The 16,092-nt window shown below is 34.3% G+C and overlaps 1 protein-coding gene across 16 annotated transcripts in view; it reads right to left on the reverse strand.

The window, feature by feature from the left end:
- Positions 1–524: 524 nt before the first annotated feature.
- ITPRID2 (ITPR interacting domain containing 2) overlaps positions 525–16,092 on the reverse strand; it is an 87,753-nt gene continuing 72,185 nt past the window's right edge. For 6 of the 16 annotated variants that reach the window (XM_071216234.1, XM_058300545.2, XM_058300546.1 and 3 more), the window contains 8 exons: positions 14,787–15,998; positions 12,605–12,682; positions 12,398–12,525; positions 11,851–12,001; positions 10,515–10,580; positions 9,133–9,597; positions 2,548–2,669; positions 525–1,810 (listed from right to left, as the gene is read on the reverse strand). In XM_071216234.1, coding sequence (XP_071072335.1) covers positions 2,568–2,669; positions 9,133–9,597; positions 10,515–10,580; positions 11,851–12,001; positions 12,398–12,525; positions 12,605–12,682; positions 14,787–15,998 — 2,202 coding nt within the window. In that variant the 3' untranslated portion in view covers positions 525–1,810; positions 2,548–2,567. The remainder of the gene's footprint in view (positions 1,811–2,547; positions 2,670–9,132; positions 9,598–10,514; positions 10,581–11,850; positions 12,002–12,397; positions 12,526–12,604; positions 12,683–14,786; positions 15,999–16,092) is intronic. The other 10 variants (XM_058300547.2, XM_058300538.2, XM_071216236.1 and 7 more) reach the window with 5 other exon arrangements.

Consider the following 16,092-nt stretch of genomic DNA (forward strand, 5'->3'; position numbering starts at 1 on the left):
TGATTTGCCCATTGGTTCAGCCTATATGTTTTTGCAACTATTTTATCCCTAATTTTGATTATCAAATTCTTATACTGTCAGATAGTAACTAAAAGGGGCTACAGAATTAAATAATTAAAATTGTTATTGCCTGTATTACAATTAATATGGGGTTGACTTGCACATATCACTATTATTAGAAGTAACTGGTTAAATTGCTAAATAATTTGACCAAAGAACAAAATACCTTAATGTTTGTTCTTTGTAATTTTAACAGGACATTTTTAAAAAATAGTGTTAATTGGCCTCAGATGGTAGTCATAGGACCAGAGAACTAAATGAAACCAAGAGATAGCAACTTATACTCTCTCCATGGTGGTCTAGTCTTAACCGCATTTTTTTAAGGCATCATGGAAGCCTCTCCAGGAAAAGAAAAAATTAAAAACTATTTGGTTATGTGTTGAAATTCTTTTAGACCCTATTGATTACTCATCAAATCTAACCCAAATTCTTCATATTGGAGAAAAGGAATGACTAACGACATGTTAGGCAAAATAAATACTTTATTGTTTTAATTTTTTTTTTTAGAAATCAGCCTTTGTGCGATCAAACATGTATAAACCTTTTAGATATTCTTTCAAAGAATATTGTTATTCATCACAACCACTTTTGATTAAAATTTCACACATGAAGAAATATAATGAGTTGAAAATTATAAATGCTCAAAAAAAATTCCAATAACTTCCTGTTGTTACTTCACACATCTACTTAACACATATGAAATCAAACAGAAAATCATTTTCCTTTTCTTCATAAAAACCAACAGTTTTCACTGGTTGAGAATGAATTAAAACCATTTATGAAGGAGGAGAACAAATCTAAATTTCCTCCATTTTGAAAAACAAAAACCAGCTTAATTATATGACATTGAAGGAACTACTTACTCTCTGAGTCCCAGTTTCCTTGTGGGTAAATTGTGGGGATGTTGTGAGTATTAAATGAGTTAATTCAAATAAAACATTGGGCATAATAAGAAAGAAAAAAAAAACACAGCTTATTCATTTCTATCCATTCAAGTCATAGGCCCCATTATTTTGGAAATATTCTATTTTGTCTAAAATAAAGAAGAAATATCTCCTTAAAATAAAGAAGTCTGGACAATGCAAAAGTACATAGTGTTTAACATAAGGCACATTTCCAAAAGAAAAATACTATGTAAGCTATAATAAAATTATATTTGTCTTGGGTAAAGCAACAAGGCTTACAGTGTAAAAACATTAAGTAGTTATAGGTAATATCATATAATTCTATCATATTGCTGTTAGTAACCTCCTCAAGAATTAATAGCAATTTTTACAACAGAATAGTTTTTCTTCTTGGAAGTGACACTAATTAACAGCGGTAGAGGGAAAATCATTGGTCGCTTCAAGCTCTCAAAAAAAATGAATCAGTTATTGCACAGTAAATACCTCATAGAGGTCAGTGTTTTAAGAAGTTAGTTTGAAGAAATATGTTATTTATAAGTAGGTTAAGTCTGTAAGTCTTCAAGTTTTAAAATTAATTCTACGGAATCAATTGGAAAATATGGACATACAAATAAATATTAGACTTTTCAAATTTCTACAGTTTTGATAGTTTAGAAAAGAAATAGTCAGCAAAATGCCTAAGTTTTTATGTATTTTTAAAGATATGCATAGAAGAAATAAACATTGTACATTGTATACAGTAGCCCAACTCAGCAGCAAGTTATCTCTGAAGCACAAATGACACCTCCACTGTGTATACCACTGATTAACTTCAATACTACACAGTTAATAGGGTCCAGGCCAACCTTAAAAAGAAACAAGAAGTCAACATTACACATCTTTCAAATGTTATTATTAAAATGCTCGTAAAAGGGATAAGAATTTTATTTAAAACATATATGAACATGATACTTCTGTGATATCTACATATCTTACTTAGAGTCAGTTCTTTTATGGCTGGATTTGGGGAAAAAATCCCATGAGTTATTTTAAAATATAATTAATTGATTAAAATTCCCCTACTTTCTACAGTGGAAATTACATATTATACTTTTCAAATTACAGTTTTGTTTCCCAGATTTTATTGAATGGGCATATTTAATCCTATTAAACTTAATTATTCTATAAACTGTATCATTCCTTTTTGTATTCACCAAACATTAGTGTATTATAAAATATAATTAGAGGTTAAAGTAATTCATTTTAATAAATATCAAATATTTCTTTATAAATTATGACCTGATTAGACATGGACATATGGGGGGTGTTTTCTTAAAAGACAAAAACAGTTTCCTAAGAATTTTGTGATTAATTCTTAAAATCTTGTTCCATAAACTGTACATTTGAAATGCAAATATAACCAATGCTATTAAATAATAAAGCACGATTCAGGTTTGAAGATCCAATTCTGACAATTACAGATGATATACATTTAAACATCAAAATTATCTACAGAAACAGACTTATCTTCTAAGAAAACAAACTATTAAAAACCAAGTACTAATTTACCTCTAACTAAACAAGGAAATTCAGAAACACTTACCTGTAAATTTCATTTGATGACTATTTGTCTTGCTTAGAACTAGATGCTTTACTTGAAGATACTGCTGCCAAAAGTCCACTCACAATTTCCCGTCTGATTTCCCCAACAATAGACTCTTTAATCTGGAAAAACATAATCAGAAAAACATAAATAGCATTTAATTACTACAGTTAGCTAAACTGCAGAGACAACTAGGAACTTCACGTAAGCCTTCATGCAATGCAGAGAGCTGATGCAGAATTGCGTCTATCTTCAAACCCCCTTTAGACTGAGGTCTGGCCTAGCATAACTTGGCTAACTACATTAGTATAAAATATCACAATTCTCAGGTGGAGGAATTGGAAAATATTGTTTTATAGATTTTAAAATGTCTAGTAAATTCAATGACTTATTTCATGACACAAAATAATCCGGAAGGACTGATTAAGTCCATTTTTATATTTTTTATTAACGTCTACATTTGTAAGGTAATCTGCAGGACAGTACCATGTTCTCAATATGCTTATTTGTAGCATAATAATATACAGGTATACTGTTTGCCATACTACCTGAAAACAAAGTATCTAAAGAAGGTATATACTGTTTTACCCTAACATGCACATTTTAAATGGAAAGTCGAAATTATCATTTAGTGCGATTTATTTTAAAACATGAAAAAGCATCCTTAAAATCACCAAAAACTCTAAAGAAATAAAGTTTTCTTCAGTTGTGTAATGTTTGTCACCTGTCTGAAACTTTTACTTCAGGTAAGGATATACATCTTATTTTATTGTTGGAATAGGCAAACAGACTTATGAAAAATTTTCAAGATTTTCTTCCTCAGCTGCCCAAACACCACACATACCTATCCACTCCTTTTCCTCTCTAATGATACAGCATCACCTCCAAATAGCCCTCTGTGAAGGCTTTAAATGTGTATTTCCGGAAATAAACTGATAATGCCTTCCCAAATTAGCCCTTGAGACGCTCTCAACCAGCTTTTAAAAATTCTACATTTCCACAGTTTCCTGTCAGCCTGATCTATTTCCTAAAATGTTGCTAAGTACATCCTGAACACATCTCAACTGAAGTCTTTCCAAAAATGGCTCTGTATTAATCTGTCATGCAAGGCTGGTAGACAAGAGATTTATACATAGTTGTTCATAAAAACAAAATGTTCCTTAGCTATCAACCATCTGTATTGGGATATATTTAAATAAATATAAACTTCTCCTTTTACTACCAATACTTCTAAGCATTAAACAACATCAAAAGTTTTTGAAGTGTAGAGCCCTGCAGATGCATTTTTAAGTGACTTTGTGTTGGAAACAAATGTTATGAAAACCAGAATCTCTTATTCATAGTATACAAGTTGAAATACAATATGCTGAATGAGAATCACTGCAAATCTATATTTATAAAAGACAATGAGTAGTATGTCTTTCCAGTCCTGCTGCCAATGAAATGTGGCAATTTTATTACAGTTCATCATTATTCATCATTCGAAAAGCATACCAACCAAAAAGTATTCTTTACATTTTTGGGGAGTACAGGCATTGTTGGTGTAAAGCATAAAAGAGTGTCTATTATCAAGTATGTCATAATTTAGATGGAGACAAAATGAATATAGTCTCGTTAAAAAACTAGAGGAAAAATTAATTCATTAATGGTGTAAGAAAAGAATAAATTTTGCAAACTGAGAGATGAGTATGAGGTAGAAGAGGAAAAAACATAAAATTCTCAGAGAATGGCAGACTTCAGATAGTAGGTCCTGAAAAGTAAGGACAACTTCTGATGATAGTAAAGAGGGAAACCTACAACAAGAACTCCTCAGATGAGAAGGGGGCAGATGGGAGCTTCACTGACTTTCCTACTAGGGCGCAGAAGGAAATTATAACAGGAAGAGGGAGGTCAAAATGGAAAAGTGTTATACTTGTGAACTACTTCAGGGACAGAATAAGGTCTCATTATCTATGGATCCTGGCACAAAGTAAGTGCTCAATAAATGTTTGAATGAATGAATGAATTTAGACACAAAAAGGAACTGAAAGAAGACAAAATGCTTTTAATAATTTACTGAAGGGATACATTTATGGACAAATAAATTAGCTATAAAATCCCCTATGCTGCAGATAGGTTGGCAGGATTAGGAGTGAGAAAACTCTACTGGAATGGATGGTAAGATCTTTTATGGGGACAATTTCTAAAATGTTATGTAGGCTGAAAACATACTATTTGAGGTTAAGAAAGGATGCTTATTGGCAATACAAATAGACTGACGCCAAGTCTGAAATATGGGGCAACATATCCATTTAATATATATCTATTTTTTTTTTAAGATTTATTTTTTCTCTCCCCATACCCCCCTCCCCAGCCCCCCAAGTTGTCTGCTCTCTGTGTCCATTCTCTGTGCGTTTTTCCAAGACCACTTCGATCCTTATCAGCAGCACCAGGAATCTGTGTTTTTTGTTGTTGTTGTTGCTTCATCTTGTGTCAGCTCTCCATGTGTGTGGCGCCATTCCTGGGCAGGCTGCACTTTCGCGCTGGGCGGCTCTCCTTACGGGGCGCACTCCTTGTGCGTGGAGGTCCCCTACATGGGGGACACCCCTGTGTGGCACGGCACTCCTTGTGCGAATCAGCACTGCACATGGGCCAGCTCCACACGGGTCAAGGAGACCCGGGATTTGAACTGCAGACCTCCCATGTGGTAGGTGGATGCACTATCCATTGGGCCAAGTCTGCTTCCCTAACATGTATCTATTGAGTGCTTACCATTGTATCAGGGGATGACTAAAAGAAATTACTTAAGAAACCATGTATTTGCTAAAATCCATGTGTAAAGCATGTCAGTTATATACACAAAGATGCTGAAAGGCTTCAACCAAGCCTAGGAACTTCAATAAGCAGGAAGAACTCTCTAAAAACAAAACAATCTATGCTTATTCTTTAACATTTAATTCTGTTAAATTTGTTTTCCATTCTATTAAGTAATCTTTATATATATGTGTATATATACACACACATATACATATTGCATATAAATATGAAAACATACATATATATAACAGAATTTAAAAACATTTAAAAGAACTTAAGTAAAAAATGTAAACAGTTACAGGCCACTGATTACATACATCACAGACCACCCAGGCAAATTCTCAGACAGTGTACTTTTTTTTTTCACTACAACATACACATCTGCACAGAAAGGGATATCTTTAATCTGACAAAAATTTAGTCACTGAATGAGTGTATTAACTATTTGTCTAAAAGGTCTTTCAATGCTCTCCTTCAAAAGAATTCTACTGTATCAACACATTGTAAACGATGAAAGCACTCTCTTTCAAAGCCTTGTGTATATGAAATGATGGAAACAAAGGCCTGACAGACAGCACTGTTTCCATGTGCCCATGAGTGCAATAAGAAAACTTCCCTGAAAGTGTCTGCCAAAGGAGCTTAATCCTCACCTGCAAGACTGTTCAACCCAAGATTAAATCTTGTCTTTCTGAATTGTGGCTTTGTTAATTGAGTTAGGGGCCCAGAATTTACTGGGAAGACAGAATTGAATTTAATATTCTTGGTAGCTGATCTACCAAGCTTAAAGCAAACAAAAAGAATAAAAATTGGAATTTAGTACCATGTCTTTGAGTAAAAAAAATCACTGGTTTGCAATGAATGGAATGAAGACTAAACTGAATTTTAAATATTCTATAAGTAAAAGTTCAATAGAAAATCATTATAATTGAGCTTTGGATTGATTTGTCTATTAATATATGCTTTTTGAAGTATCAAAAAATCATTTGTTCTTTTAAGTACATCAATATTCTACTTATGTCTCATATTTATTTTGCTTGCTAAGCCTTTCTTTGTAGACTGTAAAAGGGTAAAGAGTAAGTCCAACTTCCTTTATTAGGGAATTTAATTTAAAAATTCTGAAAAGTTCTTTAAAGATTGACTTACATATCAGTTTAAATGTCTTGAAATGACAAAGTCTTTCATATTTAATGGGAGGTGCTTATATATGAATAAATTGCTCTTTAGGACCAAGACAGCATAACAGAAACAATCACCTTTTCTATATTTATGCTCTATCAATCCAAAAGAATTAATATTTTGGTCTAAAGTGAATACTTTTTTTATTGGAAATTACAGCACATATCAGGCCATTAACAACTTTAAAATCAAGCGTGCAGTAAGAGGGTATTTGTGTCAAGCAACATAAAGCTGAACTGTTAAGGAAAACTTTCAAACGAAAGCAAGCTTAAGGGAACAACAATAAAACACATTTCCACAAAACAAAGAAAGTTCGCTTAAAACCTACTACATCAGTTAGCATCTGTAGTGTGGCGAAAACAATTACTTAATTTCACTTGGAAACTGAGCATTTGCTATGAAACATAAACAGGAATGGATTATGACTGATGGTCAAACTAGAGAAGGGTGGGTGCAGAGCTTGTTCAACCATTAAGAGGACGAAGCATTAACCAGTCAAAACTAACATACAAAAATAGCTACATTTGTAGCACTATCAAATTTATTGAATTAAGAGATCTTTTAAATATTTTTAAGCTGGTAAATTTTGCCATGAAATGAAATTATAAACATGAAGTCCCTTCTGCTGTAATGCTTGTTTGGAATATCTGAATCTGTCTCAGGGTGACTGAAATATTAAGGAACAGTTTAAGTAGAATGTAAATCATATGTTTGCTTATGCACACTTTCATCTTCAAGAAACACTAGATGAATGTAGCTGGGTTCACACACAGCTGAACCCAGAAATACAGTACACAGAACGTATGCACAATAAACATATACCAGCTACCTCAGTTCACTTCCTATTAGGAGCCACACTCAACCACATCTGGTGTTAAAACTTTCAGATAACCCTACTTACACTACTTACAATAACTCACAAACTGCAACCCTTCCAATATCCACTTCCACAAGCAACCTTCAGGTCTTTCTCACAGTAAAGTGCCCTATTTATTATAATATTTATGTACTTCTTAACCACATAACATGTAAAACTATGCTACCGCTTTACCAGGTTCCTATGTTGTTTTTTTAAATGTCACTGCCAAAGTGTTTGAGTTTGTGCTTCTAATCCCATTTTCCCATAAGTCCTGTGGTTTCTACAGCACAATTTTGCACATTGTGGTGATTTTTCAGCAACATATAAATCACATTATAGCAGAAATGACATTATTTTCAATGTACTTCTCAAGCTACTATCATATGACTATAAATGATGGCCCCTTCCACCCATAAACTAATTTCTAGACCTAGAGGATCAAAGGACCTCTTCTGAGTGAAGATTCTGGTCTGCTGTGACCATTCTAACATAACCACGAAAAATTTGTTCTATATTACTCACAAATTAATTCCAAAAATACATTAGCTTTGCATTGCTGAATTTATTAAAAATAGTTTCCAAAAAGAGCCCCTGACCCCAATTTCTCTGGCTCATTGTGAACTTTCCCATTTCTAAATTCTTAGTTAAGACTTTATAATACATGGTTTTCTGTGTAATTTTTCAGTTGTTTTCTAAGTTAGTCTTGTTTACCTTCTCCCAGACTTTAAGCTTAAAGATTTCATGTCTCACATGCATTTATCTTTTATCCTTCACAGAACAGATATTTATTAGATGGTTAAAAGGTGATTTTTTAAATGCATAGGATATTCCTTTACTAAGTAATGGAATGATCCTTTCTCACCACCATGGGTTTCAGTAACTCAACTGAAAATAGTATGTATAATTATAGTTCTTCTTTAGAGCTACTTTTAGGAATTCTTAAGATAAGGTACTAAAACAGAAAAAATAAAATTTAACATGCTTAATTTTTTAAAATCCTGTGCCCTCTCCCCGAGATTTTGCACCCAAAGAGATAGTGTGATTAGAAAAGAAAAGGAAAAGTAGTAAGGCCACCATAAAAGTATGTCTAGAGAGGTCTCCCTTTTAAGATGATATATACTAACACTGCTTATTACTTGATCTTGGTGCCTAAAACAGTTATTTCACTAATTTTCTGATTTATCATTTGGCCTCTTATTATTATGCTTTCTAATTTTTTGCAGTGCCTTTGATAACCTAGAACTACGGTAATTCTTCAGGTTCTCACACTGTATCCAGGGTAAAGTCTTCTTCTCAGTCTGTATTTCTATCTTCGAACAACTCATATAGTTTCCATATTTCTCCACCCACCAAACAGATCAAATTCTTCTTACTTATTAACATTCCATCTCATGTCAATTAAAGAATAACAGAATTTTAATCTTGGAAGAGATCTAAATTGCAATCCTCACTTATAGATGTGGAAAGTGAGATCTAAAGAATTTGTCACATTTTTATCCACTGTAAACCTTTTGTCACCAGAGTGAATATAGAGAATCACAATTATTTCACACTGGATTCTAAAACTTATAGAAATGTATTCCCATTACAAACGGTTCTTAATAGACACCAATGGGATCAATGGGAAAATTAATTTAAAAGCTCTCTGAAAATTCCATGAATCAAAGGAATATTTCACAAATGATTAATGTTCACATAAAACCTCACCTAACACATATCTGCAAATAAATTAATTAAACATAGATTTTGCTCACCTCCTGTATGACTTGCTGCAATTCATCTTGCTCTACATTTTTATGCATTTCCTCAACAGCTGGCATTAATGGGATTTTTCCATGCCTTTCTTTCACTTCAGATTTAGGTTCTACAGCCACTGAGACTTCTTCAACTGCTCCAACTTCTTCAGAACTTTCCAAATCTGGAGGTGTCTTGACAGATCCTATTCTAGAAGGAGCAGTTGGTGTTAGGGCCACTGATGCTCGGAACACTTTCTTGCTTTGTACTAAGTGTGTTTTGGGTTTGCCCACTGAGTCATTAGAAGATACTCCAGTTCTTCTATTAGCATGAGAGAGACCAGAACACACAGAAGATGATTCTGATGTTGTTTGGGAAAAAACAGATTCTGAGCTTTCTCCAGGAGGAATTTCAAACCCCATTTCTCCAAGTTCCAGGCCCAATTCAGACTTCAGATATGACTGTTCCCTCATCAGTTCAGTGACCTGGAGATCAGAAAAACTGTTAATAATCACTCTTGAAATTAAGATTGATAGTTAAAAAGAAAATGAAAATCCTAGCTGTAATTACTGCCAAATATCGCATAAGCTGTAAAGACCCAATTTTAACTTGCTAATCTGGTAACTACTCAATTTCATTTGCAAAAACAGCAGGTAAAATTTAAATTCACAGGGGAGTAGATGTGGCTCAAGCAGTTGAGCACCTGCTTCCCACATGGGAGGTCCTGGGTCCAGTTCCCGGTACCCCCTGAAAACAAAAAAACAAACAAATAACAAGGAAACAAATGAAAAAACCAACTCAGAGGAGCCAATGTGGCTCACTGATTGAGCGCCAGCTTCCCACATACGAGTCCCGGCTTGAATCCCCAGCCCTAGCACCTCAAAAAATTTTTTTAATTCACAATGTGATGAGATGAGATTAAATATTAAAATGTTTAACTAGAATATGAAGTTGGATGAAATTATACTTATTAACACAGAGGTATCCAAATTACTTTTAATGAAGAGTAGTGAAAACAAACAATCAAAATTGTTTAAAATATAATAAATAAATATTAGACTTCTGTTACAAAAAAAAAGTAGTAATCCTATAGATCCAACTATCCCTAAAGGACTTAGCATCAGATTATGAAAGCACATTTCCCATGGAGTATAAATTAGTTACTTTTTTACGGTGCTTTATCTCCCTTAGGAAGTAAAGATAATTGCTATTACAATTAAATTGGCTTTCTAGTGGCCTAAAATGGCAACAGACTTCAAAAGTGCCAAACTACCTTCCAATCAATGTAACTAATTCTTAAAGTTCTGTTTAAAAACAAATACATTTCAATGATACTAGGAAAATTGTTCATGAAATATTATATCATTCCCTTCCCCAGTGATTTAAAAAGAGAGAGTCTTACTGGTTCCATTACATTCAATGGAGAAGGGCATGACAAGTTATCTGCGCTTCTACTGCCACACATTCCCTGAAAAAGAACAATATATATGTATATATATTTTTTCAAACTACAAGTCTTTTGTAATAAAATTAATTGGCTAAATATTGCTCTGAAGTAGGTCAGCCTCAACTGTCATGGAATCCTACAAAATGTGTTATTCTGATTGAAGGGCTGAGAGCAAAAGGTATGCAGGAAATGTTCTGATTCTCTGTTTTCATCAACATACATTTCTCAGAACAGTGGATCAAAACCACTTTATGGAAAAATATATTCATATATCATATAGAACAGTTTTATTCTACAATATACATACATTATGCGTGTGTGTATATATATAGACACATACACTCACATACACATCCCAATTGTTATTCTACTTATTCTACTCATATGTGTAAATGTGTGTACATTATTCCATTTTCTTTTCTTTTACCCCATCTATTTAACAAAATCAAATTTGTTGTCCAAGTAACGAGAAACATTCAACATTTCAATACAACATAGTCTAAAATTCGAAAGTACTGGCAAAAATAACAATACAACAGTTGAAGTTCAAATTTCATGGAAATGAAAATTGTAAGTAAGGAAAGTGGTACAAGTTTTAGAGAAGTGGTATTTCTTTTTTCTCTCGTTTGTGAATTCCTTCATGTTTATACAGGTTTTCTGCCTAAATATCTCACTTGATTCTTTAAAAAAAAAAAACTGAAGAAATAGAAGAGAAACTAAAATAAAGGAAATATTAAAAGGGAATAGTCATTCAATGGCAAGAAAGAAAAAAAACCTGAGTGAAATATATATTTGTGTTCTTTGCAGTTACATGCAATGATTAAAACCTAAATTAGTAATGTGTGATTCACTATCATTTTTCCTTTAAAAGCCATAAAATTCTATTCTGACCCTTAATCTCTATTATTAAAAATTATTATTAAACAAATGTACCAGGATGTTGTTAATGTAGGAAAATGTGGGAGGGGTAGGGAGCAGGGCAAATGGGAATCCCCTGTACTTTTTATGTAACATTTTATGTAATCTAAGTATCTTTTAAAATAATTAAAAAGGATATTAAAAACTTATGATTAAGTTTTTTACAATGAACTCCTAAATATACTAAATATATAATAAAATTTTTTATAAACCTTCATATTTAAACTGATTTGCAGGAAAGCTCCTTAAACATTCTGCATGCATCATCAGCTATTAAAATAAATGTTTTTAAATTGAGGCAGTTACCCTAAATTATGTGGATCATCATAAATAAAGCTTAGTGAAAACTACTGACAACCCCAAAGTATCGTACCACAAGTGTTGAGGGGCGGAAGGGAGAAGGCACACATGTGGCGCAAAGTTGCTCCTCCAGGCCCAACAGGCGCTCCTCCAGCTGCAGTTCCAGGTCCTGAAGCTCCATTCGGACTGAATTTCTCAAACTCTGGAGCTGATCAACTTCATATCTATCAGTACAGTGAGAGGCATCAAGTTTGAAGGAAGTAGCTTGGAGATTCCTATTCAACTCTCATGTCAACTAATAGAAGTTAGCAGAGTATATTGAAATTCTACGTTCCATAAATTAGCACAATAGCAACTGTAGTAGGTCTTTCTCACAAAACATCTCAAATACTAAAAAACAGGTAACAGCCACCATCTTCCTTAATATGTTAAAAGTAGAGTTTACTTTGTAAACAAAATATGCCTAATTTTATTTACAGTGGTTCACAGAACAAATAGAGAGTACATAGCAGTAAAAATAACACCTAGACAAATATAATAAAATGAAGTTTTAAAAAGTTGGCCATACGTTTTAGAATGAAAAACATTTTGAGTTACATTAAGATAAAATGAACGTTTACCTTTCCTCCTCTGTCATATGATGATAAACCATGGTTTGCTGACGCAGCATTGCCAACTCTAAATCCATCATTTGTGTTCTAAACAAATTCAGGCTCCGCCTCATTACTTGGAGCTCCTGAAAAGTATTCTAAAATGCAATATAACAAAAATTATACTTCAAAATCATGTAAATTATTTTACAACACAAAGACAAAGTGAGAACTTACTTCATAAAGAGGTAGAACAGATGGTTTCTGAGTACTATATGGAACAGCAGCAAAATCAGGACCTCTCATCATAGGATACTTCAAAAAAGCAAAAGTATGAATTAAAAAGTCAGTGTTAGGGGAACCTCTTATATTTTTTAATGTAACATTTTGTGTGATCTATATATCTTTTAAAAAAAAGATAATTAAAAAATATGAAAAACGTCAGTGTTAAAGTGTCTACCTCCAAATTATCTAAGATAATAAAAAGGCAGTATTTTAGAAGACATATTTTCTTTATTAGGGGGAGAAAAAAACTTTCATGTTGTAAGCAAGAACCAAAGAAATCAGCTCCCAATATATCTGTCTTCTGGCTGGTTAGGTTCAAGTCAATGTATTTAAGAGGAGGAAGAGGCAAAGAAATAAAGAATTCATGTTTTTGTCTTACAGGATATCCATCCCTCTTGCCTTGACAAAGTAGGAAAAAAAACGAAATAAAAATTCTGATCTGTAGAAGCAATAGCAAATGTCATCTTGAGATTAACTACTGATTTGGCAGTAATGAACTGGAAGCACGCACATGGATTAAGAGCTCTTAATACGTGTGAGCATCTACTATATGCCACTGTTTCAGGCAATGAACATAAAAAGATAAAAAACATTCTCAGTCCATGAGGGGTTCTCACAGTCTAAGAAAAGAAAAAGAGAAATAAGCAAATTATTTTAATTTGGGGGAAGGGGGTTAAGTACTATGACAAAAACAGACAAAAATCCGGATTAGTGAGTCAGTTTTCCCAATAGTAGTGACATCTGAACTGAGCCTTAATAGTAAATAGTGGGGAGCAGATGTGGCTCAAGCCTGCTTCCCACATGGGAGGTCCTGGGTTTGGTCCCAGTGCCTCCTAAAAAAAACAAAAAAAACAACAAACAAGCATATAAACAAACAAACAAAAAACCACTCAGGTGAGCTGATGTAGCTCAGTGGTTGAGCACCAGCTTCCCACATATGAGGTCCCAGGTTCAATCCAGTATCTTAAAAAAAAAAAAAAGTAAATAAGATTTGGTCAGGTAAAGAAAGGCAAAGACAGGCATTCCAGGCAAAGAAGTGGCATATGCAAAAAACAGATCTCTAAGAACGCAAAACTATTTAGCAACCTGTAGGCGGTCTAATATGGCTGGAGAACGCATGTAAGGAATGAGATTGTAGAGGCAGGAGTGGCCAGGTAATAAAGAATGCAGGGAGATGGAGGTGGGGAGAGTTATTAGTTGAGTTACTGATGGCATATTCAAAAAAAGACGCCCACATCTAGAGCAGCAGAATACACTGGCCTGGAAAGAAAGAGACGCAATGAAGGTGCACGTGGGTAGGGCTCTGGGAATCCCCAGCTTCACACAATTATAGCTGAAAGGTTAAATATTTCACTTATAGACAGAACTACATTTTTGTACAGAGGAAAAAGAAAAACCTATATTATGTTAGATCATATATCTTTATATTAAAACTTTCCTGAGATATTTAGAAAGAAAATTTGAAATGTGAAAGGCAAACCTGAGACAACTTAATTATCAAGTCTTTTTTGAAAATTATTTCCAGTCTACTAACTAATCTAAGAGTAGTGACTTTAAAAGTGACAAGACATACAGACCATTTTTATTCAAATTCATACTTTACCTGAGTGTTTTTCTGTTCTGGACTAATTTCCAAGACAGGAGACCAGCATCAGGAGTCAGTAGGTGAAGGGGAAAGCTTAGAACCAGGAGAACATGATGACACAGAAGCCAAGGGGAAGAAAACTTAGAAAAGGAAGAGTTGGTAAACTGTCAAATAGCAGAGAAAAGAGAGAAAGTACTTTGAGAGGGAAGATTTTTTTAATAACAGGAAAGACTTAGCAATGTTACTAAAGGGAAGACAATGGAGGAGAGGCTGAAGAAGGGAAGCTACTTAATGAGCAAAATCTCTCCTACAGTAAAAATTTCTTATAGGAAAGGTAGGGAGATTAGGACCAGAGATTATGATCAAGAATCCCTTGTCTGGGATTAGTTACAGTGTTTCCCTTAAAATAGGAGGGAAGAGTATAAGAAGAGGGCATGGAAGAAATGATGCTAAGATAAATATGCCTGATGGGTCCTAGCTTCCCAGTGAATTAAAGGGTAGTCAGATTATTAAAAGAAAAAATTATTAATTTTATACTTTTCCTCATACCTGTGAAAGATTCTTCAGTGAATTTCTAATATCATGCAACACTCTTCGCAGCTGCATTTCAATGGCAGAAGGAGGGTTCAAAGAGCACACTCGATAAGGGTAGGTAGCATGTCGATGTGAATAGGGATGCCCAAAAGGGGAAGCAAAGGCACTACAGGTGGCACCTGATATATTGGGGACACTGTGAGTGCTCAGAGTTCTCATGTGCTCACACATGGCCCTCTCCTGCCACTCAGAGTGGAGAGAGTGAAGGGAGCAGGTGGACTGAGAAACAGGTGCTGGAGCATACAGTGAACAAGGAGGAGTCCTTCGACGGTGGTATTCCTCCAGCCGGTTCATCTCACTCTGAGAGGCTGCTTCTTTCTTCACAGATGAAGGAGGGATGAAAATAGTGGATTTCACTAAGGACTGGCTATTGGGCTCAATCACCTCTTTTTCCAATTCCTGATTCTCTTCAGGTGTGTACTTATAAGTGAAGGAAGGTGGACTACATCTGGTCTCTTTTCCTGGAGACAACCGGACGTTGACAGAGGACACAACCCTTACTGGGCTCAGTAAGGTGGTTGGTAATGACTGAGATCTTCTGAGAGGATAGCCAGCTTTCGTAACTAAATACCTTTGTTTTAAAAGATCTTTTGACTTTATCAGGCTACGCCCTACTCTTTGACTAGAGAGACTGCAAACCTTCATTTGAGCTCTTTGCAAAGCTGTACTAACTTTGTCCACAGAAGAGGGAGGCACAATCGTATCTTCAAAGCTCTTATCATTGCATTTAGCTTCAATAGAAGCCAATGACTTAAGAATATGGTGTGTGGTATACTGGGCAAATTCACATTCACTGCTTTTATCTACATCACTTTCAGCACTTGCTTCCCTCAGTAGCTCCCCTGTCTGCACTAGAGATACATCTTCTTCACTTTCAGTAATTTCAGTAACATGAGGCACTTGACTAGAGATGAATTGTTCATTTCCTTTGTTCTCAATCTTCTCACATTTGGGGAAGTTCTGGCTATTTGACTTTCTTTTGTCAGCAACCATTGCTGCCTTTTCTCTTCCCCTTTGGAGAGGGATAAGAGACTCCTCCTCTGATTCATTAAAATAAGGCTGGTCTGGTGCTGTTGGTGTGACAAGGTCTTCACCAAATGAGGTGACCGTGGTCTCACTGTCACAACTATCAGCGCTACTCCCCATGGCTTGCAAGGACTCGTGAACCTGTGAAAGTAAAATAGTTGAGAGGATGAAGAATACAAGCAATAAATATCACTAAAGAAATACCAAATGGATATGAGGCTTCTATACCTTTATG

Source organism: Dasypus novemcinctus, chromosome 7 (assembly GCF_030445035.2).
Source record: "Dasypus novemcinctus isolate mDasNov1 chromosome 7, mDasNov1.1.hap2, whole genome shotgun sequence".
In the NCBI taxonomy this organism is placed as follows: domain Eukaryota; kingdom Metazoa; phylum Chordata; class Mammalia; order Cingulata; family Dasypodidae; genus Dasypus; species Dasypus novemcinctus.